Source organism: Pterocles gutturalis, unplaced genomic scaffold (assembly GCF_000699245.1).
Source record: "Pterocles gutturalis isolate BGI_N339 unplaced genomic scaffold, ASM69924v1 scaffold39605, whole genome shotgun sequence".
Classification (NCBI taxonomy): domain Eukaryota; kingdom Metazoa; phylum Chordata; class Aves; order Pterocliformes; family Pteroclidae; genus Pterocles; species Pterocles gutturalis.
The window spans coordinates 17,009-41,119 of record NW_010142194.1 but is presented as its reverse complement, the minus strand read 5'-3'; the positions used below and the strand labels follow the sequence as shown (position 1 = coordinate 41,119).

The following is a 24,111-nucleotide window of genomic DNA, read 5'->3' as shown; positions in this document are numbered from 1 at the left end:
GTAGAAAAATGGGGGAGGGACACAGAAAGCACCATAGCTTGAAAGAGATAGGTTAAAACCCACAATTTAGGGAAGTCACTCCTTCCACTCTAATTCTTCCCCCCAAGTGCCTTTCTAAAGAAATGCAGCGGACTGACTGAGAAATCCAATGAGAGCAAAGAGAAGCTGTTGTACTCCTGCAGAGGGCCATGTCATAGCTTTGCCAGGAAACTGGGAATTTTCCATCAGCAGCTGGCAGACTGTCTGCTCTGTCTCACTGTGACTGCCAAGGGCAATAGGCTTGGGCAAGAACATATTTGAATAATATCAGGGTAAGCAGAAGGATAAGCAGGATGGTGTATGGCAGTGAATGTGAAAGTACACTTACAGCTAGTGCAGCAAAGAAGGAAAGAAAACTAACTGCTGTCAAGCATGGTACCAACTTGTGTTTAAAAGCTGCACTCTGAAAAGGTAACACTGCTGTCCTTGAACAGTATTCAGCATTCTCTATATACAATGCAAAAGAAGTCACGTATGAACAATTTTTAGAGGGAGAATCTACAAAAAAATCCATTCTAATAGTTCTTACCTGAGCGCAACTGCACAGGCTGTACAACCCTCTTGCCATTAACATAGGTTTCTGATCGTTCACAAGGCTCCAAAGTAACAATAACTATAAAGAAAACATTGCCAAATGAGACTTCAAAGAGAACTGTACAGAAAGAGAAGTGTGCGAACCCTAGAGGCTTATCTTCTGTCTATCTTCCTACTAACATTAAAAAAAAAAAAAAGATACAAGCGAATCACTTCTTGACACCATGCTGGTTAAAAAAAGAAATAAAGCCCCATGAGAAAATCAGTACTGCTGACATCTCCACACCGCAGTTGGAAATGATTATCATTTTTTCTGTTTGAATTTTCATGTTTACAGTTAACCAAGATCAGAACTTAACTCCCATACTGACCTCAGCCTGCAATTTGAAGCTATTATCACTTAAATAAATTTTATTTTCTTCCCCTAAGACTCAAGAAAACAAGTCAAAGCTCACGGTTTTCTTGAGGTAAGAGAAACTTTCAATCAAATACCACTATTCCCTGGCCAACTATCAAGTGAGGAGTGAAAGACTCAGCAACACTTTGCTAGGAGAAGTAGTTTTTTACCTTCACCATTGTTGTTCCTCTCACTTCGAAAGATACAGTGTTCTTCTTTGATATGTGCCCCACTCAATACAATGTCTTGCCTTCGCTCAGCATCAGCTTGGCCAACCCTGGGTCCAACATAAGATATTTCAAGAGCAAATCAGACACATTCCACAACTCTGGGTAGGACAAAACATCCCAGAAATATCCAGGAAAGAAGCCTACATAATTAAGACTATCCCTCAAGTTTAAAGGTTTGAACAAGTGCTTAACTCTGTGTTGCAGAGAGCTTGCCAGATTTACCATGAACTTGAGGACAACAGCTTGACAAAACTGATGTTTTCTCTCTCTTAAAATACGTAGTTTAAAGAGCGTATTTAAATGTTAAACACCTCTGGATTCAACGTGTTTCCTTCCCTCTTCTGTACCCCCTTCTCCCTTTAGCAAAGGAATGCAGAAGGGAAAAAAAAAGTGACAGGAACTTCCAGTGGTGCATTTCAGCTAGCAAACTGTGATCATCCTCTTACAATAATCACCATCTGCACTTTAACAAAAAAGCAGAAACAGCTCAGGAGACTCTTGCTGAAAAATCTGATGCCACAAGCAACTTCATTCAGCTTCCAGACAGTGAGAGGCTGGCTGTGTCCCTGGAATATGAAGATTTATGTCCATTCCAAACTCAAATATTTGAGCAATTCTAGATACGGACAACTTCATTTTCAATCCTAAGGCTTATGAACTTCTTGCTCTACTTATAACTCTATACATTTCTGATGTCAGCTAGCAAGGCTCAAAAGTTATAACGATTTCTTATGCCCTAAAGTATTCTCATAATTCTGTGCTGAATCTCTAGAAGTCTGATATTCTTTTCAGCAGGTCTGATACATATTAGATTAGTACCGTACAACAGGACCTGGTTGTGTATACGTCTTCATTTGTTCCCCAGGAATATACAAACTAAGCAACAAAACACAGTTTAGTGCTCCAAAGATAACAAAATCTATCTCTTCTTCCAGATGACTGGACAACAAGTTTTGGAATAAAATCTGTCTTAAATTCCAAATCTGGCAATTAATCTCATATATGTGAATGCAGAATATATTAATTGTGCAGAGGCATGGATAACTTTATTTAAACAACAAAGTGAACACTCATCCATATTCCGGTTGCTTTTATCAAGTGCTGAAGTTTTCAATCCTCCACCCATCAAAATCTCAAAGGCATTTCCAGTAAGTTTTATTAGTTTTGTTTTCCTATATCTTACAAAGGATATCATGCTTTCTTTTAATGCCCAGGTATAGTAATGAACTTTTTATAAAGCTGAGTGCGTGCCCATGTTACTTTTAATGCACAACATCAACTTAAAAGAAAATGCATTTCTGTACTTTTTCCACCTACAGCAATCTCATGCTTCGTTTGTACCTGCAAGGTGAATAGCTCAAGGCATTATTATTTACAGTGTCTCCAGCACGGAGATTTAGGCAAGCAAAGAGTCAGACTTCAGAGCATATTAGCACCAATCCTCACCTAGTAATCCCATCTTTGATGTAGTAAAGCAGACATTCAGACATGAGTGGATCTTCATTAAGGTTTACAAGATGAGGAGTCTGAAAGAAAAAAAAGAAAAGTTAATTAAAAATTGAGGACCTACTTTCAGGCTTCTTCCCACAGCTGTGGAGGATGTATATTAATCCAGCAGCCTTGCTATGTATATCAAGGTCATTCCATAATGCATTTTTTAAAATACAGCCTCTTGCTGTACTGGAGAGCATTGCAAAGTAACAGCAGAAATACCCCTCAGACTGCTTAGTTATCTGAATTATCAATCAATAGAGAGAATAAAGGCTTCAGCTGGGAAAAAGATTCCTTGTAAAGTCTCTGTAAACTTTTATAAGGGAAGTCCAACAGCAGAAAAGGTTGCTTCAGTAAAATTTTGAAACTGATGTGGAATCAACTTTGGCTTTTCTTGGGCAATACAGGGCAGGTGATCATTTGGCAAAGTCTGTTAACATCAAAAGAAAAATCTAAAACTACCAACATTCTCTGATACACGCAGCTAAAAACTCTTCATCTAAGGTTCTTCTAGATTTAAATCCACTACAGTTACTAAACCAACCTTCTTTGGTGAAAAAACCCCATTCGAATCAGCAAACAAGTCACAAGGCCTTGGTGTGAAAATCTAGCCAGTGAGATAGCAGTAAGCACAAGCACAAAAGAAAAGGCAAGAATGGTTAAACAGAATTAAAGAAGAAAGATGCTAGAAGAGAAATTCAACTGTTAGCAAGCCACTTGCCCTTTGGTTACACTGATACAGAATATATGTAGCAAAAGGAAATAAATTTGGCTAAGATTCCTTGGGAACATTGCTTCCATCAACTTATTCTAGCTGCAAAAAAGTTTACTTGAGAGAGATGTTAACAGCACTCAGTTTAGAGAAGCTCAAGAATTCCTGGATGTTCACAGTGAAATTTGTCTTCGAATGAAGAAGTCTGATGTCAATTGCCCAATGGAAGGCTTAACTATATAGACAGAAAGTGGGAAAAACCAAGACAACTTTTTCACCCCTAAAAATACAGGGGGGACCTAAAACCACAGCTGAAGATACGCCATGCCATCACCACTATTCACTGCATTCAAATCAACATTTGAAACTGTATAAAGCTCTTAAATCAAGAGAAAGCTGGAGAGAAACCTAATCTCAGACATAGTCAACTGCTGTAACACCACTTGGACACTTTGAGAGTAATGCTGTGCTCTGTAACACACACGTTGTGGCATCTGAGTTAATTTACTACACTAAATCAAAGTTGCCTTTCACAGGCAACAGAGAGCTTTGTAAGAAATAAAAGCCCAACAACTTGAAAGATGACGCTAGCAAAACCAACTATTCACTCATTCTGAGATCTATTATTCGTGCACAGACAGGTATGTCTTGAACTTGCTCCTATACAGCATTCCTCAGCACGAGCTGAAGGGTTCTCTCTGCTCCCATCTCTGATGACGGCACAAGCAGTTAAATTTCCACAATCCATTTCATGAAGTTTCCTGCCATCAAAGGCACAACCAGTAGATACAGTAATGATTGCTCACTGTGATACCTTTTAATTCATGAAGTTGGCAAAATTTACCTTACAAAGTTCAATTTACAGCTCAGTTGGTAAAAACACTGTCCTTGTAGCATATGCTTAGAAGTGTAAAGTCTTCATAAAAAACTTCAGGTTTGCTATCTACATCTAAATTTTGACAACAGCAGACACAATTACTAGAAGGAGAACTAATGAAACTGAAGTGCAAGGATAGCAAGGAATAGAGGCAGACAGGACTAGGTCAGGAGTTCTACTTCTCCTAATCAATCCTATATGGGTAAAAATAAATACTACCTATTACCAAAGCAACTACTGAATCCAGATGGCATTTATACACAAACCTGATCAGCTGAAAATGCATCAAAAGAGTCATCAAAAAGAGTTGAGGGCCTCTGAGGGAAAATCTAAAAGGAGATGAGGATCCATATCATAAGAGAAAGAAATGTAAAGAATACTCAACGAACTAGCGTCTTTACGAACCTTTAGGCACTTCTGGAGTAGATACCAAAAGCAAACCACAGTTCTACCTACTCCAAACATAACAGTCTAACACTACTTTAAGTGAAGGACTGAACATTTTAACCAATTCTGCTGTCCTATAGTTCTGTACAATGCCTCTAGATAGGTCCCTGTTTAACCTAGATCAGCACTTGCACATGCAAGTTTCAGGCTAAAATACTACCCTGTGCTCCGTGTTCAAAGATTTCCGAGATAGAAGAATGCAATTTCTTTTCCTGGTACTTCTTCAATAATTCCACTTCAACTGTGTAGATAACTTCTTTACTAACTTAATCATTTTCTATTTACAGCACTGATTTATGTCCTTTTCTGCACAGTTCTGCTTCTTTCAAATTTCAGAAAATTGAATTAGTGACATGTACCAAAAGAAATATTCTCCTGCATCCCCTATATTCAGTCATTCATTACATTACGATCCCTTTTTCCAAGGGGAAAAAGGATTAACAACAAATTCAAGGGAGAGCACCTAAACAAGACTTCAAACTTCTCTGGGTATCTCAAAGAATAGGTAGAGTGTATGAAGGTCACACAGTGACTGCAGAAAATGGCAACCACCACCTAAGAGGCAGCATTTCTGAGTTGCTACCGAAATCAACAGATACGCAAGGAGCTGCAAACACTTCTCCTTGCAGCACAGATTTTTCTAAAGGAAGGTACAAAGAAGTTAAACCATTTTTTGGTATCATTAGTCTCCCCATGAACTGTTCACACTGCTCCTATTTCATCGTTGTACTAGGCTGGCACATGCTTCCCTACTTTAACGAGCAATGGAAGCTACCACAGGTGATTCTTCCTGCAGCTCTCTAAAAGCATTAAGTACTATGGTGCATCACCTGTGTGAAGAGCAGTGTCCAACTTCATTATGATGGGTAAAATAATACTCAGATGTAGAGTGTTTTGATAAATTCTAATACTAAAGCTATTTCCAAAAAGATATTGTAAAAGGAACTTGCTACTAAGAGTCCAAACCTCACTTACATTCTTCTGTATCTTACATGAATACAAGCCCTTGTGTGAACGGTAGCTCCCTCCTCACCCTGACCTCCCAGGCTGATCAGCCCTTTGGAAACATGATGCAATAGTTATCAATTTTCTCTACCTTTTTAGGTGAGAAGACTCCCAGTGTTCCTCCATCTTCCCGAATGGCAACTCCCATTTCCGCCAACAATGCCTCCCTGAGAAAGAAAATTAAGATATTTACCAATTTTTGGTTTCTTAAACAAAATAAGGTTCAGTGAAAGTCATGTAACAAAATAAATAAGATATTCAACGAGCCTGGCCACTGACCATACAGCCAGGACTGCCACCACCTCATAACACAACAGGGTAAATTTCTAAACTTTAGTCCTAGAATTTATAGGCTTGTAGAATAGCAACAGCAAAAATTCTACAGCGATTTAACAGCATTTTAGTTCAATAGTGATCACAAAACAAGTACGTTTTAGGACATGACATTCATTGCTTCTTTAAGGAAGGTTAAAATGTAAATATTTCATTTAGGTAAAAGGAGCTACCAACTATTCATTAATTTACAAATACATAACTGGCTCTTCCTGATCTAATAGAGAAAGTACTCTCTCCTTCTTAAGACACAAAAAGGATTGTATTGGGTCAAACTGTTCATGTAACACACTCTTCTTGGCTTGAACAAAGCACATCAGTGACACCAACACAGAACAAGAACATGGCAAACACCGGTATTTTCCACAAAGTACTCTCCCAGTCTCCCAAATTCTCCCTAAGGAATTTCCAGAATTAATAGTGGCATTTCTTTTAAACAACTACCCAAAGTGGTTTTGTTGTTGTTTTTTTGAGATTATCTTTTTTTTTTTAATTCAACTCCTACCATCAACATCATGCAGTAAAGACTTCCACAGCTACCTATGTATTGTGAGACCTTCCCATTTGTTTCAAGTCACCTGTTAGCTGCCTTCAAGTCCCTTAGCTCTATCAGTAAATAATCAATCTGTATTTACTTTCTTCATATATCTCTCATGATTTTAGGGACTGCTCATTCACATTGTTTCCAAGCAAAAATGTTCCCCTTACAGACTTTGTAAGCTTTTAATATTTTAATAAGTAATAGTCTGTTTGGTTGCACCCACTTTCTGACGACTATCAGGCATCTGTCACAGTTCAAACCAAAGCTAGAAAGCTGGAGCTGTTTCATAATTTTAGATACTCCAGTACTAAAAACTTAATCTTCTCTGATTTACTTTAGGGCCAGAATTTTTGGAATGTAAGAGAATGGTGGAAGGAGGAAGAAAGAGACCAGGACTCCATGCTGCTTCACAGCAGAAGCTAACGTAGCAGCTTCGGATGTTACCTGAATTTCAATGCTAAAAAATAACTGTATGAACACAAAGGTCAGAAGAATTATCACTAAGTGCTGTTCTGCTGGTCCATTGTTTTTGAACAGAGCAAAAGTCTCCATTTTCCACGCTTCTCTGTTTTCTAGAGACCATCCGTATCTACAGCACTTCTGATCGCTGACCTTTCCATCCTAATGGCCTCCGTCTTCCTCAGCTTCTCTTCCCATGTTTCATTCAGCTCTGCAATGATCTTCTCAGATTCCTGTGTGAAAATCCCAGAAGCTGTTTTACAACTCTTCTCAAAGTTCTTTACATAATACATAACGCAATTAAAAGTTTGTGCTCAGTTCTAGACCTCAAATTAATTTTGGTTATAACAAGTACTCTCAGCACTTCAAAACTCTAAGTTGTCTTCCTTAATTTCTAAAAGGGTAAATAGCTTTGAAGGCAAGCTGAGAAGAAAAGATGATTTTGTAATCTAACCACAATCAGACTTTAATTTGAACCACCTATTTTTTTTTTCCTTTTTCCTTTTTTTTTTTTTAATTTGATCTACAGACATCATTCAGTAACTGGATGCCAAGGAACTGCAGAGACCACACCATTATTTCCATGGCAACAGCTGGTTTCTAACAGGAAAGCGATATGCAGCGTGTGTTCCAGCCCATTCCAATCCCTGTGGCAGTGTCTCACGGACAAGACATGAGAATGAAGCACAGATTCAACACAGCCAGCTCTCCCCACTCATCCACCCATGGAGATTGGGGGGGCTTTCATAAAAATTAAGAAACACTTCACTGTAATGCACTTTTGATGCTGTTCAAGCCTACACAGAATTGGGACAAGGCTGCTATTGTCTGGATAAAGCATGCTATTTTGTGTGCTTCACATTTTAATCTGTGGGGGCTGGGTGAATACAACAGTGGCAAGATTATTCTTCCTCCTTTTTTCAACTTTGGGGTAATTTGGTTTTCTGAACGCTGAGTGCATTTGCTAGTCAGACTTTGTCCACACTAGCGCTGACCAGGCCTCCTGAAGCCCATACCAATGACCAAATTTTCCATAATTACCACTGCATCAGAGGATCTGCAAACAAGAATCAAGATTGTAATTTATAATTTAGTTGCAGCTCCAGGCTACCATTAAACATAAATAATCCTAAGTGGACAGGCTGTGCATGAACCCAGTCTCTAGCCCACTGCAGTTAAGTGCCCTTTTTAAGGTGCAAGTGGGTTTCAGACAACTTCCTACAGAACCAGTATCATACTGGCTGTATTTCTGAAGGAAAGTTCTCTTGAGTTCACTGCTATTTAAGCCTTGGAAAAGATCAAAATAATAGCTTCCTTAATCTACAGAGATACCAACCTTCAAACGTTCAATTGCCTCTTCTCCTCCAGGCGTTGACATGATTCTTTCCTGTATACTGGACACAGACGTTAAGCCCACCTGACTACTGAGAGAGCAGGAGGATGGAGATGCAGTGAGGGACCCCATGGAGGCTGTGGAAAAATTGCCAGGACGTTGATTCTCGGAGGCTAGCAAGTATCTATGTTTATTGTTCTGAAAATCTTTCAAATCTGGGAGAGAGACACACAGACAGAGGGAAGGCAGAAAGATGGGAAAAAGGAAAATAGGAAGAGGGAAGGAACAGGAAAAAGGAAAGGAAGGAAATACCAGTGTAAGAGGAAAGCATTTAAGCAGCAACAAGACAAGTTTTGTAATTTTTAGATGGCAGTTCTGAAACAAATCTTTTAATATTAGCATCCATGACATAGAGATAACTCAGTTCAGACCCTGAGGACTATTAGTAAGGACTGCATCATAAACCATTTTCATCAAAAAAGCTTGAAAAAATAAATTACTTGCCAAAAAAACCCCCATCCTATTTCTTAACTGAACACTAAACTGAGCACCATGGAGCCCAGAGCAGGAGCATATTCAGTTCCTGATGAGATTAGTGACATGCTGGGCTGATGCCTAAATAAACATCAACACCTTAAACTCAACGTAACACTCTGTTCCAGACATCTTTAATCTAAAATGATGATTAAGTAATTCTTTATCACAGAAGTGATTCTGCTGCTGAACTGCCCAGATCACAAGGACAAAGAACTACCCCTTCTTAAGTTCTCACAGGAGAGTGAGTCTGTAAATCACCCGTCCATCCACGACAGGGGGATGAGAACAGAGTTCACAACAACATCCTTATGTTTCCTCTTGACCCTCCATAACTGAAAAATGTAAATCTAAGCTACCTGATCAGTGAAATATCAGATTATAAGGCTCTCATACTTCAGAAGGTGCTTTAAAGCTTTTTGGACTTAGTTTAGATGAGGAAGGCCTTCAAAACCCCCAAAATTTAATAAGGCAGCTTGTGCAGCCTGAAAAGCTGGAGGCCTGAAAGATACCTCCTTGAAAGACTGAAAACAAAGGAAAAAAGTGCATGTATGATTTAAGAATGAATATCCAAATGCACTTTATTTGAATCTAACTAATTTTAATCTACCTTAGCATCTCAGATACGTCTGTTACCCGTATCTCAGAATAATTGAACATCAAAGAAAAAAAAGTCTTCTAATATGGAAATATCAGACTATTAAATATCTCACTTTTAATAATTTTCATAGTTTTAAATTATAGTTCAAAAACAAATCCTTTAAAATAAGTATCCTTAGGAAAGAAACAGGTCAAATCAGACCCTGCAAGTTACAAAAAAGGGCTTCACACTTACAAAAATGAGGTGGTCATCCAGACACTGCATAAAATTTCCATGTCCTCCTACATCTCCTCTACTCCTATCCTGAACAATTCTGCTATTGTCAGCCTTAAGCCCTAGTTCTCTCCACATTTAACCTGCTGTTTCAGCCTCACAAAACTGATCAAGTCAGTTTGAAAACCACCATCTGCAAATACAGGAAGCAGGGGTGGAAGTTTAACAGAAGAAAGGCAGGTTAAGGAAAGGGAATGCCATCAGGATGAGGAAAGCAGGCACGACAGAGCAGGGAGGATGAAGTCTCAAAAGGCCAGTACACACATGCACTCCTGAAGACAAAGGAAGTGGCGCTTTCAGTAGCTTTCACAGTTGCTGTGACCAGAGACTCAAAACCCTTAACATCATGCACGCTTCTCCTGGAGGCTGCAGCTTTCACACGGATGACATATGCACATGCTGGAAGCAGCATCAGAACTTAAGACAAGGCCAGGATGAGTCTTTACACCACCAGTAGCTTTAATTTTAGGAAATTTCAGACAGATCTCTTCTAGTTGGTATTGTTTGACTGAGGGTGAAGATCACTGACTGAAAGAGTTTATAAAGTCTACCAACCCAAAATGTACTTACAATACATTTCTCTTGCAATGGACTACGTATATTTCCCTTTCATAGAAGCAATCAGTAGAACAGAAATAAAATGCTAGTTGATGACTGTTTTTAACCCTATTAAGTTAATCATCTACAACCAAGTATTTGAGCTCGAATGATAGAGCTTCATCAGTATAGGACATCTGGTTTGGTTTTTTGTTTTTTTTTTTAAAAAGAGGCTATACAAAATAAATACATCTCAGTGTCCAGGAGGAACTGATAACATTTTGTCTTGAATTTATCAATTGACACATTTAAAACAAATACTTCTAGGTGGAAAAGAGATGTTAAAAGGCCAGGAAGCTAGGTGAGCAGAAGCTGTTCCAACTGAGTAACTTGAGAAAGAGTTGAGAAAAAGATTTTCTAGTTTGAATCTAAACTGCTGGCTGTCATTAAAAGAGACTAAAGAATTACCACTCTCCCCTTCTATATTCTGCCAGAAAGAAAGCCATGCACATATGTTGCATTTTGAACTTCTTTTTGACTGTCAACTCAATCTAAGAAATGCTCGTTAAGCTAGTTTCCATGAAACTGTACTGCATTCCACAGCGAGTGTTCTGTCTGGGATTTCCCTGTGAGAAATGCTGGCATGCAAAGCTCAGTTAAAAGCTGACCCAGAGAAAGCAGGTTAAAAAGAGAACCACACAATACACACATTTGCCTCCACTTCCAGAGTATTCATCTCCCATTGGATCAACTGAAAGGAAGCAGGAGGGAAAATACAAGAAGGATCAAAATTGGAGGTTCACCAGTGACACAGGAAGGGAAGAGAATACTACTTGATGTTTAAAGAAACAAAATACAATTTTCAGTAACACTTAGTTTTTTGTTTTGATCTAGAACCAAGGATCACAGACTGTACCAAGCATGAAAACACCTGCATTGTCTTCTGGCCCCATTCTCTTGAAAACAAGCAAACAAAAAAGGTAAATACATGTTACAAATCTTTGTAAGCAGTCTGTGACTCAGTCAAGAGTTCCATTTCACAGGCAAATAAGCTCTAATAAATCAGAAACCAGTGCAACTTTTTTTTTTTCAAGTCAAAGAATCTTTTAATCCACTGGAATACATTCTGTGGTTTTATGGGTACCTCCTTCACTAGGAAATAAATCACTGTTCATATTATAAAAGAATGTAGCAACTAAAATTTTAGTTTATTTGCCTTGTTTGGAATGAAGACAAGGAAATAATTCAGGCACAAGTTTGTTCTGGTGCTTTAAGAGGTTGCTGGCAAAGCAAACCAGTATAATACTGCTCTGCCAACCTCACTCAAAATCTCGCCCCAAAAGAATTCATTACTTATTCACAAGCAGCGGTTTCATAGCTAGTTATTTTGAGATGACAAATGGTTTGTCACTCAGGGCATTGTAACAGGAATTAGCCACCATTTTCTTTTCTGAGCAAGGATGGCATTGAAGCCAGGTATCAAGTAATAATCTTAACCTTTTAAGGAGGAAGAAATGATACTTTCTTTCTCAGTATGAAATTCGGTTTCTGTACCTCAACTATCCTCCTTTACTGGCAGCCAGACAAAAAGCCCTCCATAACTCACCAGGGCAACTCTTCAATGTGTAAGTTCTACTACAAAAAATCATTTCTACAGCAATAGAAAACTCAGTCTCCACATTTTTCCTTGCAAGTTTGAAGATGGTCTGTCGACTCTACAGGAAATCCTAGAAAAGGTTTTTTAAAGACAGAAGAGGCTACCATTTCTAAAACCATGTTCAAAATTTAGCATCAGCACCTACATTTAACTTCCATGTTTTAAACCCCTTTCTCTCACAGGCCCAGCTCTCCCTCCTCTTTAAGGGAGACCAACCTCAAGACAGCACGATCTGTTTAATCCACTTACTGTCAATAATATCTCCCAGCCCTTGGGCACGCAGGAGATCCTTAAGCCTTGTCACCTCCTCCTTCAGCTCACGCACCAACTTGGCATTGGGATCTTCATTAATAACAGCATTGCATTTAATCTGTTTTGCACGATCAGCGTATCTGGAACCAGACCAAAAAAACCCTTATAATGAACATAAGTGCTTGTCTGCAACACAGGAATGCAGCAATATAGGAGATATTTAGCTTGCAGCTGCATGTCAGAAGAGAATCCTAGATTATATTCAATCATGCTTTTGAATTCTTACTTAATCCAGGCTATTGCTGCAAAAAAGACAAACCCTGTTCAAGATGGATTTAACAAGGTCCATCATATGTACAAGAGACAACACAGTTTTTTTCTTTTTTTTTTTTTTTAATATTCCGTGCTTTGAAGCCTCAGCTTGACTAAGATGCTCAACCTTAGGGACCACACTGAAAAAGAACACACAAACACGAGAAGATGAACTTGACTTTTCAAGTTAAGAGCAGGCAATAAACCCCTAGCTCCCTGTTCACATATGATAGATTGGTTTTCCTGTTTCAGGGCAATTGAGTTCTTGCCACTGTAGAGTCCTCTTCCACACAGATTTTCTCAAAGTATAATAACCCACAGGTTTGAAGGATACCATGTGGCCATGAGAGCTAACAGGTACCCATATCTACCTCAGATAAAAAGTAAGTACCTTAAAGTGCTCAAAGTTTCATCATAGTTTATGTCTGCGGGACTCAAAGCAGCAACCATCGCAGTTCTGGAGTTACCACCTATAATGAACAGGCAAGATTTTAGATGAAACTACAGTGCACAATCTAGGCACTAATTACCTACTAAATATCAGTATTTTCAATAAATTATAGAATTCAATTATATTCTACATTGTTAAAGTTACAGCTCTTTCCTATGATTTTTGTATATTCCTTAATAAAGTGTGGAACACTACGACTCAGATTTGACTACTAAAAATATTTAACCTTATACTTGATAGAAATTTAAGTTGAGTCAAAAACAGTCAGAAAATTTAGTGATAATTTCTTTCCATATTGGCACAGGCAAATAAGCCATACCTAGATTTTCTCGAAGAAGCCATGTTAGTACAGAATCCCTGTATGGTATAAAGTCTGTCTTCTTCTTTTTTTTACTCTACAAAGAAAGAACACACTACTGAAAAATAGACATCAAATGGAAAATTCATGTTTAAGATATAAAAATCATAGTATAGGTATTAAAAGAACCATGAGAGCATACACATATCCTGAACAAAGGGGTTGTACAAGTGATTATTGAGTTTGATATTAGATAACATGCAATGCATTCAGACATCTAAACAGATGATAATAAACAGTCCAGAGAACTCCCTTGAAGCGCTACTTTCAGAAAGGTTTTTCTGTGTATGAAGGATATCTTTCTGACATTTAAATTCTATGTTCTAATACCATTCCAAGAGAATTTAAGCAGCAAACCTCACTTGTTCAGGGGAAGATTCAATTTTATTTTGCTAGAAAAGTTACAGCTTTTTAGAGCAGTCAAAAGTCCATGACAGGAAATTGCACAGCTACAGATACACATGCACATGTGAAAGGACAATTAGCCAATCTTCCTGTGTTTCTGTAAGCAGTTATTAGGTAACTTGAGGACAGAAAAGATGAAAGTACTTGGACACTGAAATTAGAAGTATGAGTTCAAAGGAGGTAGGTGGGGGGGGCGGGGGGAGGGAGGTGTTTTTATTTTAGTTTTAAAAAAAAAGACAAAAACTTTATATAGAGAGTACTTAAACTAAAGCACAAGGCCACAAGACAGGTGCCCAAGTATCCAAGTACTTTGTTTCAAAATCAGTAGTGACAAATGTAGAACTTCCACACAGCAGAAGAGGGCCTTCGCAGTGCCTCTAGCAGACTTGCCTACAAATTTCATTGTAAATGCTTTCCCTAGCTTCTTTATTTGGTCTAAAAAAAACCCAAAAGCTCTGTAACAGAACGAATCTTGGGGGAATTTCTCCAAGAAGACCTGAAATAAAAGATCCCTGCTCTTTGATTCCAAAGTGAAGAGAATGAAATCTCACACTCAGGCAAAAAAGACAACATCCACTACTACTCAGACCATCATACCTTGTTGGTGCAGTTATCCTAAGTTGAAAGCATTAAAGAAAGAGGAAGAAGATACAAGATGAGCTTCTTAACAGAGCTCCAGTATAACTTCCATGCTAGCTGTTGAGAACTCTCTTTTCAAAGGAACAGCAATAATTTACTTGTTTGTTTGTTGGTTTTTTTTTTAATAGCAGCTGAGTATAAAAGACAAAGTACTTTTCTAAACCTACAACATTATGTTTGGATCTACATATGCTCACTCAACACATTATTAGGTATTGCAATTGCAGAAAAAGACAGTAACAATCAGATTATTACACTGGTATTTCTAAAATTTTTACCAACAAGGCTGCAGTTAGTTTTCTAAAATTATTTTTTCAAATAAAAAGAAAATTACTGCTCTGCAGAACTGAAAGCTTGCTACGTGAACATGTCTTCTACACAAATGCAGGCTTCTTTTCCAAGGCTTCTTCAGAGCTAAATAAACCAATGCTTCAATCTATCAACAAATAAAAGATTCTGACAGCCTGCATGACATTCACTGAATACTACCAACACTATTCATCTATCAAAATACACACAGCTAATTTGGCTGAGAATGCTAGGGCAGGAACAGTGAATAATTCTGCTGTACTCCATGGTTTTTACTGTCTTGGTTTTACTAGCTATGGAAAGGTTGCTGCAGGTAAGCAAATACCGTACTTACCACTTCAGCCAATGCTGAAATAACTTTGCCCAGAGTTGTGAGGGACTTGTTTATATTTGCTCCTTCCTGAAAAACAGAATCCAGTATTATATAGTGATTAAAATCGTTCAATCATGAACCTCTACAGGCTAAGCAAGCCAAATGTCACATCGTGATCAGAGAAGGAAAAGAAAAAAAGTCTTCAGTTTTTCAGCTATTTTTTCCACACTTCTAATAGCAATCCTTTCCTTTCCTTATTATTTGTCAAGCAAGACTCCACGTGATGCTTGTGCACCCACTTCCCTTTCTTTCCCCATACATCAACAGCCCAATACCTTTAATCGGGTTCCTTTGGCACCAGTTGAATCAGCTCGCTCACTCCCAGCTAGATCCACAAGACTAATCTTGCTGACCTGAAAAGAGAAAGCACATTAATGAGAATTAGTTCTTGGTGAACTAGAGTAAGAACAAAACTTCACAGAATTCTATGGCATGAGAACAACTCTACTGTCTAAAAAAATCACCGTAGTGTGCTTAAAACTACAGTCGAAAAAAGCTTTCACAAGCAATTAGCTTGATGTTGTTATCTTACAGATAAGAAGTATGTAGGATTATGCTCTAAGTATCCCTCTACTCTAAATTACCAAAGAGAGAATGAGGTCTCACACGAACAGAGCACAACAGAAGCCAAAAGAAATTAAGTGTTACTGCTACAGACAACACAAGAATCTCAAAGGAAGAGAAATTTAACGTTTCATCCCGACTCCAGTGACACCAACAATCAAGCCCTGGTCTAACTAAAGCTACAGACTGCACGTCAATTAATGATAATTTTACAAGGTCTTCTTATCTGGGGTACAGGGATGAGATGTACATCTTCAGTACATAAATTTTTCCAGATCTGTCCACAGTAGTCAGAAATGTGAACTTTACCTGTATTTCAGCTACTTTTGCATGCAAAGTCCCTATTTCAGTGTAATAAAAGCCAGAAAACTGTTCCATGCTAAACAGTGTACCTTCTTTTAACATGCAAATTCCAGAAAGTGCCTAAGTCTCACTCATCCCTATTTCTGTGCCCAAAGAAAAGAACTAACGAGGCAAATATTTTGCACTGACAAGCAAAACCACAGAAAGTTCTGGGAACAAGACTGGGGAAGATTAACTTCTTTTATTTCTCATATCCCTCCCCACAGACTGTAGTCCTTAAGGCCATATTTTTCCCCACATCTATATATTCTCCTTGAGCACAGATTCCCCATTTAGTTGCTTTTAGAATTACAATCCAACAAAATCCCGTAAGAACTAAAAAGGCTCTGTCAAGGCACAAAGCAAGTTCGCCCTTAAACAAAACACCAGAAAAAATAATTAATTCTCATTTTCTCATCATACTGACAATACGAATAAGTCACCACAGGGAAGATTTGTGAAAAACAGTCAGAAAGCCACTTCTTATCTGTAACACACCTTCTCTGTGGAAAGGTCAGTTTCTGTGTCGTGTTTCTTCTGAGTAAAGACAATTGTAAACACAGCATGAGAGCGGCTGCTGGTTTCATTCATGTTGGTAGCTGCCACAGTCCTAAAATATGACCACACATAGACATGTTCAGAAAACAGTAGCCTCTATGCTGCAAGTACAACTACCTGCAGGGCTGAATGTGGCTGTAGAGGAATCAGACCAAGAGACTGTACAGTTGATGTTCTCCCCCGTGACCAAGACCAAGCCACATCGAATACCATTGACAAACCCTTAGATTTTTTTCCTCCTGAATCATTTCCATCTTCATCACAGTTTAAACAGAGCTTCCTCAAGCTGTGTACCCAATTATCTACCTTACACTCAAACACACAAGCAAACGCAAGTGGCATTTATGCCAGTCTTTCCCACGCATTGTTAAATGGAGTCTACAGCTGACATGAAAACAACTACTAATGAACCAGAATCTAAAGCTAGAATGCCAACTTTAGCCCTGACCACTTGAATAAATTAAAGAGGAGACTGTGTTTACATGTTTATTTATACCAATATAGTGCCTACACAACGAAGGCACAACTAAAAAGCCAGTATAATTATTTATATACTTAATTTCAAGTCATTAGAAGCTTTAAATATCTATACAGCAATTTGCAGCACTATTTCACTGCACAAACAAATTTTGGCCTTTTAATAGCATTGATCAGTGCATAGTTCAATAATACTCCTCACGTGACATGAGTTTTCTAGTAAGTGCCAATGCACCACAGAAGATAATTAAGTTTGCTGCTATATGCCATATATTCCCACAACAGATATAAAAATAGGTAACACACTACCATCACTAACCTGGCTTTGTTCCCAGCATCCATGAGGTCTGCAATGTCTGTGTAAGACGTGACTGCTAACTTGGACAGATCCTCCACATACGGCCCAAGCAGAGGATGTTCTCGCACTCGCAAATTCCCTTTGTTCTTCGGGTTCAACAAGTCTCTGACTCTCTCACAGTAAATCTCCATGTAACTCACCTAAAAACAGGAATTTGCATAGACAATTCAGTGTTTCTGAAGGCTTCCTGCGCAAGCAGCTCTGCAGCGTTTCAGAGTGCCACTGGTAGAAACTCCAGTTTGATGTCCAGCACACAGATACTCTTTGATCTCTCACCATACTCACCTCTACAGAATATGACATTTCTTCATTGCTGTTGTCATTGATTTTCTCAAACAGTTCTTCACATAGCTGGAAAGATGTTAAACCTGAGTCAGAAATTAGTCTTCACTGAGGAATAACAAGTAACTACTACAACACAGAATCATTAAGGTAGGAAAAGACCTCAAGGATCATCAAGTCCAACCGTCAACCCACACCACCTAACTCATTAAACATGATTACATCAACCACATACAGCCTCACCAGGAAAATCCTTCATCTCAATTCTACATCACTATCATTCAATCTTATTTCATAAAGTATCTCAACAATTGTTCTAGGTTTAACCAGTATTATTATTCTGTACAATAAAATTAGAAAAAGCCTATAATAACAGAAACTGGAATAATTTTAGAAATAAATTATTAAAATCCTTAATCCTCTTCTAGTTTCATAAAAATAATAGTCTGTTTATTCGGTGTGCTGAAGTTCCAGGACTCAGATTTAAATCAATAGGCAGAAATTATTTCAAAATTTGTTAACAGCATCTTCATACAAAGGATACGTTAACTATCAGAAACATACTGATTCAAGAGTGCTTGCCTACAAGTAACTGAAATGAGAGACCTAAAATTAAGATAACAAAAGCAAAACAAATGAACAGCGGGCAAGCCATGGATATGTATTTGGAGATTAAAAAGCATGGGTACAGAGAGGAATAAGAGTATAAAGAGGTTTCTGGAACAGGTATCTACAAGCCACTGTATGGAAAATAAACTGATTTTGAAGAATAAAGAATACAGGCAATTTTGAAAGTATACACCCTGAAATATTGAGTCAACACATGGTTAAAGTATCATAAAGTATAACGTTAGGGACTGGCAGGCAGGGAATTTTGCCAACACATAAGAATTTAATTTCAACAACCTATATTACTTGCAACATGATTGTTCTGTACCTTCTGCATATGTGACAAGAAAGAGAACAGATTCAACAAGGTCCCCCTGAACAGATAATCTATTTTGTACCTTTATGAGAAGGCCTCCCAGTGAAATCAGAGGGAAATAATTTGGTTTCAAAACTCTAGTAGATAACAGGAGCATTATTAAATCTACAGGAGCATTATTAAGTGGGGTTTTTTTAATGACAAAAACAAATAAGAATATCAAGATTAGAACAGAAGATTTTTAGCAAGAAGCTGTTGTCACAGATTTTCAGCTCATTTCACCTGCTATACTGTTACCTTATATTACTGTAATAAAACCAAAATGCTTAGATATAACAATTCTGTCATTCATGACATTAGCGCTTTCAACATTATTTTAAGCTAATCACCAGAACACTTGCTACCTATTTCAGTACATATGCCCACGCTATTAGCAGAGAACAGCGCTCTGTGTCACCTATTTCACACCCATGGCACAGGTCCAACATCTACTGCAAACCTGCAGCAGAAGGAAGACTCAAGCTGTTCAGCGTATTTATTCAAACTGAAACCCAACCTCAGACTTCTATTTTGGGAAAGGAGGAACATACTATCTTCCAATAAACTTGGTTCACTGTCAGTGCCTACACACTAAAGAAGGCCTGCACTTAGACCAAGTGCCACAGAACAAAAAGGTATAAAATGCTAAATTCATGACAAAGGCATAAATTGTTGACAGCCAAAATTTCCTCTGGGTGTATCTCAGCTTCTTCAAAATTCATGGCAAATGTCCAAAAAAAAATTTCAGGGGGGCGGGAAATAATACTGGGCTGTGCTCAGTTGCCCTAACTATTTTTTCACAGTGTTTTGACACACTTTATTTCTTACCAAGATACATTATTCAGCTTTTAGCTTTGGGAAACTTGTTTCCCCAAAAAATTTCTGGCATGTTCATCAGTATCACTTTGCATACAAAGTGCTTAAGTGCTGTCCTAGCTAAAGTCAGAGAAGGAGACAAGAAACCCAGTGAATAAGACATCTTCATTTCCTAGTTTGTTGGGGCAGTGGAGAAAGTGGATATAGGAAAAATACACAGTTTCTAGTATGATCAAAAAAAAAAAAGTAACAGAGGGAAAATTACTTCTAATGCTCCTTTTCCCCTGTAGATTTCTTTCACTTCGGAAGTAAGCTGCGGTTCTCTGTTAACTGTTATTGCAATACAAAAAGAGCTATTAAAAAACCAGTCCCCTTTCTGGGTTCTGTTCTACCTGGGGGATTATGCCTGCTTGGCTCTCCTCCTGCTTGCCCATCATTGTGTAGGATTTCCCAGCTCCAGTTTGTCCATAGGCAAAAATGCATACGTTGTAGCCCTCAAAGGCATGCAGCAACATCTCCTTTCCAATATCATTGTACACACGGTTCTGAGACGCAAAGCAGGGATCTTCAGGCTGAAAAGACATGAGCACAGCACACGTACAGTCTTATCCTGTCATTCAAGTAACATTTCAAAAAGCAACTGTTTTTTTTTCTGTCTTGTGGGCCAATCCCTTAGGAAGACGCAAATGTAGCACATTTTTACACGCAGCTTTTTCCCAAGGCAGTACCAGCAGGAGAAGGACAATGACAATCCTTCCAGGACCATTCCGTTGCTGAAGAGGAAATAATCTGCACAAAGAAACCAACCAATTCTGTTTTGTGAACATTGTTAACACTACTGAAAAAGTTTCACGACAGATCACTGACAAACCAGATTCAGGGTGTTTGGGAGAAGGGAGACAGGGGGGAGAAAATCAAAAGTAGCATTTGGAGAGTCAATACAAATGAATAAAGGGCTAGAAGCTACAAAATCCCACAGTGGCTGGTCTTGACAAGGGCTCTGAAGGGTAGCAGGGGGAAAAGAGAAGCACAAGTTGCTTAGGTTTACTTTGTTGGGACAAATCAGGACAAATTTAGCTCTGCTAACATTCTAACATTGGGTTCAAGGTTTTATCAGACCAGTCAAATGCTGCTTATCTGCTAGTTTTCAGGAATTATGTTTATATTGTTCCTCTGACTGATCCCATCATCTACTTGTATGGCTGCTCTGGAGGATTCAGTAAAAGAGCTGCACAAATCCAAGTTTTTCATCATGAAAACAGTCTTGTTGGCCACAGCTTTGCTCAGAAATATAAAGTCTTATTTGCAACATCCAAGTTACTAAAATTAATCTTAATGAAATGCATTAATCGCTTCTTTCTGTATCTTTTGAGAAAATAAGGCAGGGAGGGGTAGATGGCAGAACACCACAGTTCTGCTGTAGAACAATTACTGGAAGTCAGCAAGACCTCAGCACCAATTCGCAGGAGGGTGGGGCAGAGGAGCTGAGAGTTTATTGCTTTTGCAGCTACGGAAACACGGATCACTGCTCTGTCTTTTCCAGATATATCACGGGAACCCAGACCGCATCTCTCCTTGAATTATAAGAACTTGAGCAACTTTCACTTGTCTAAGAGCAAAACTGAATTAACTGGTGGTTCACATGTACCTTTAAAATACTTAGAACAGGACACTGTTGGAGAATATTTTAAGTAATCTCTCAAATATCCCCAACTTGTGATCAAACTCCAGGAGCATAGCCTTCTGCTCTCCCCCAAACAGGAAAAGACAACATACAATTAATTACAAGCTTTTAACCTGGATAAGGGTGAGAGAGACAGTGCAGAAGAAACATGTGACTGGCATGATCAGAAGAGAATGCAGTTAAATCAGGACAGTCAACCAAAAAAAAAAAAAAGGTTTACTTGTAAAAGAACTTACCGAAGTGTGGGACCAATAAGAGTAGTCAAAGCTGAAGGACTTTGGTGCTTCCTTAGGATTCTTTGGGTTGATAATACCTACAGGAAATAAAATTCAAACTCTTAGCTATTTTGTCAGTTAGGAGCATGATTAATGAGCTTGCTGACCCTCAACTTAATCTGTGAATCTGAGTGTTCACAGAATTGCCACACTGCATGGAAGTAATAAGATTGAAGTAACAGACTCACAGCTTCCTAACACTGTATTTCTGTAGGCCTTACTTGAAATAAGTTAAGGGAAAAAATTCCTAGAAGGAATGCTCCTGCTAAATAAAATTCTTATGTCGGACAGAAAGCCAGAAGTAGGTCATCCTGGTCCCTTGGCTTGCAGAATGGGACAGGCGCTTGGGAGCTGAGGGGTATTAGCGAGAAGGAATATCCAAAACACAGAGTTTGAGAATCCCTGGTGATTTCATAGCAGCACAACTCAAGCCTATTCTGAAATACATGTTACACAGTACAAGAGCTCATTGCACAAGCATTTTCTTTAAGAAGACCAGTATTTTCAGGACATTGAAGAAGAGATGAAAAAAGAGGGATCTACAGACATTTCAGGGGTTATCTGCACAGTTTATTTCAATGTTCTTTTACATGCACAAAGCCGACAGATTTTTAATAGGACTGACATTAATTCAACCAACTAAATTACTGGTAAATGTTCTTACTGTACACAGCGACTGAATCCCACAGTGACCCCCAACCAACTTGTGTACTTCTTCCTCTTTGGAACTTCCATATAATATACAACGGCCCTATGTTGAAGTTCGTACACACGCACACAAAAAAAAGTCAGAATGAAAAAATGCTTGTGTGTAGTCCCTGTGTAACAGCTTTTATAAGTCCCGTTCAAAAAGATGACCTTCAATTGCCTTTTCAGCTCTTGGAATCCTTGACTTAGTTTTCTCTCCAATATGTATTCATGTATAAGAATCTAAGAATCCTTAGGTAAGTTAAGTCACTGAACATTTTACAAATAGCAAAATAAACATACTTTGCAGAAAAACACATTTTCTCTTCCTATCAGTACATCTGTAAATTTTATGCTATTTTTTTCTCAGATCCTCTAATTCTTTCAATATTTGACCCACACATGTGCATTCCCCACAATTAATTAAAGCTCTTCCAGATACCATTTAGGTTGCTGGGTTTAGGTTTTTTTTTTCCTTTCCCAGCAAGAAAACAGCTTCCTGTAACCTTTGCCGAGGGGGGTGTAACACACAATGGACTCAGCTGTCATGTTAATGGCATACAGAATGTCTGTAGCTTCTGTATTCCAAGGAGGATAATTTATAAGCACCATTCTTGCTGCCGAAGTGTATCTCTACTGCTTTCTTCTTTTCAGTACTACAGTGCTGGAAATACTCAAATATATTATTTCCAGCAGCTGTTTTCAACATCATCTGTGTAAGTAAGGATTCTGAAAAGGCATACTCTGGAGGGTATCAAAATTAGATAAACCACCTCAGATTTACACATACCCACCTGCACCTAAGGCAGCAATCTGCCTTTGGAAGCAATACACTAATTATGACACCTGCAAACAAAATCTACAAAGAAATAAGTTATACAAGGGGGATGACACTCTTCCTGGGGATGATTTACATCCTGATACCAGTCATCCTAAACAAAGGATGCTGATTTCTCACATCTTCTTGCCAGTTAGGCTACGCTTTGGGAGATGGGGTCTTCCCCCTTTCCTTCTCTGATAAATAACAAATACAACACCCACATCTCTTACCATTTCAAACATCGTGTGGCACTGAAATTCCTGAAAATGTGGTTACAGAATCCCCATTAAAATTAAATCACTCCTCTACCAGATGCCATGTCCCTGAGCATGGCTGTTGTCCAAAATTACGGTGTGGAGAAAAAGATCCCTGTCTGGATTGCAAATAGCAACAGTTGCTACTCTGTTTCTTGTGGCCAACTCCGTTTCACTTGGATGCACCTCGTGCTGAGATTCCTGCCTTATAAAAGCAGACAGACATGCAAAGCCAATGAATAATATGCCGTGCACCAGTACAGTATCAAATGGCAAAAATGCTTGTGGCTTTGGATAGCAACATGGGCATCAACACATAACAGACTGGTAACCTAAGCAATCATACATGGCTTTACTTTCCCTTTACTAGCTTTGACCAAACAGCAATACATCTACAGCACACAGTATTAAACCAGTCCTAAAATTAAAGTGAACAAGTAACAAATCCCAGAAGACAACTCCCCTGCCCCAAACAGGGGTTTCAATCAGTTCTTTCCTTTCAGCGTGTTCCACACTGATACAATTCACCAACTCCTCATTTCTCATTCAATTATTTAACATCAAAGCTCTGAAAGGTAAGAAAGAAGAAATGCCTTGTACCCAGAAGCTCCTACCCAAAAAAGCAGTACAAATAAAAACCAATCTCCATATTAGCTCAATGTAACAATCTTTGGGGGTGAACAACATTATTTTCTTCAATTGTTTTGGGCTGTAAGCTCAAGGGAAAGTAATCTAATCACTAAAAGCAGAAAAAAGCAGCAATAAATAGAACCCATTCCTATGTACTAGAACCTATTCTTATGTAACACAATTCTAAGCAGATACATGAAAAAAATTGTACTGCCAGCACCTCTCCTGACAATATACATTCTGTTGCTTAATCTCAACAGCAATCATTTTAACCCAAACTGTTGACGCTACTCTTGTGACA

At 38.4% G+C, this 24,111-nt stretch overlaps 1 protein-coding gene across 1 annotated transcript in view; it reads right to left on the bottom strand.

Annotated features, from left to right (window-relative positions):
* Nucleotides 1-568: 568 nt before the first annotated feature.
* Nucleotides 569-24,111, bottom strand: part of LOC104469688 (kinesin-like protein KIF1B) — a gene marked incomplete at its 3' end in the record, with an annotated part of 36,187 nt that continues 12,644 nt past the window's right edge. Inside the window, exons 2-17 of the mRNA XM_010084288.1 lie at nucleotides 21,381-21,457; nucleotides 19,853-20,032; nucleotides 17,684-17,749; nucleotides 17,360-17,538; nucleotides 16,504-16,615; nucleotides 15,375-15,452; nucleotides 15,061-15,126; nucleotides 13,335-13,410; nucleotides 12,956-13,034; nucleotides 12,250-12,392; nucleotides 8,402-8,535; nucleotides 7,219-7,298; nucleotides 5,824-5,899; nucleotides 2,647-2,726; nucleotides 1,141-1,247; nucleotides 569-652 (exon numbers count right to left, since the gene is read on the bottom strand). Coding sequence (XP_010082590.1) covers nucleotides 569-652; nucleotides 1,141-1,247; nucleotides 2,647-2,726; nucleotides 5,824-5,899; nucleotides 7,219-7,298; nucleotides 8,402-8,535; nucleotides 12,250-12,392; nucleotides 12,956-13,034; nucleotides 13,335-13,410; nucleotides 15,061-15,126; nucleotides 15,375-15,452; nucleotides 16,504-16,615; nucleotides 17,360-17,538; nucleotides 17,684-17,749; nucleotides 19,853-20,032; nucleotides 21,381-21,457 — 1,617 coding nt within the window. The remainder of the gene's footprint in view (nucleotides 653-1,140; nucleotides 1,248-2,646; nucleotides 2,727-5,823; nucleotides 5,900-7,218; nucleotides 7,299-8,401; nucleotides 8,536-12,249; nucleotides 12,393-12,955; nucleotides 13,035-13,334; nucleotides 13,411-15,060; nucleotides 15,127-15,374; nucleotides 15,453-16,503; nucleotides 16,616-17,359; nucleotides 17,539-17,683; nucleotides 17,750-19,852; nucleotides 20,033-21,380; nucleotides 21,458-24,111) is intronic.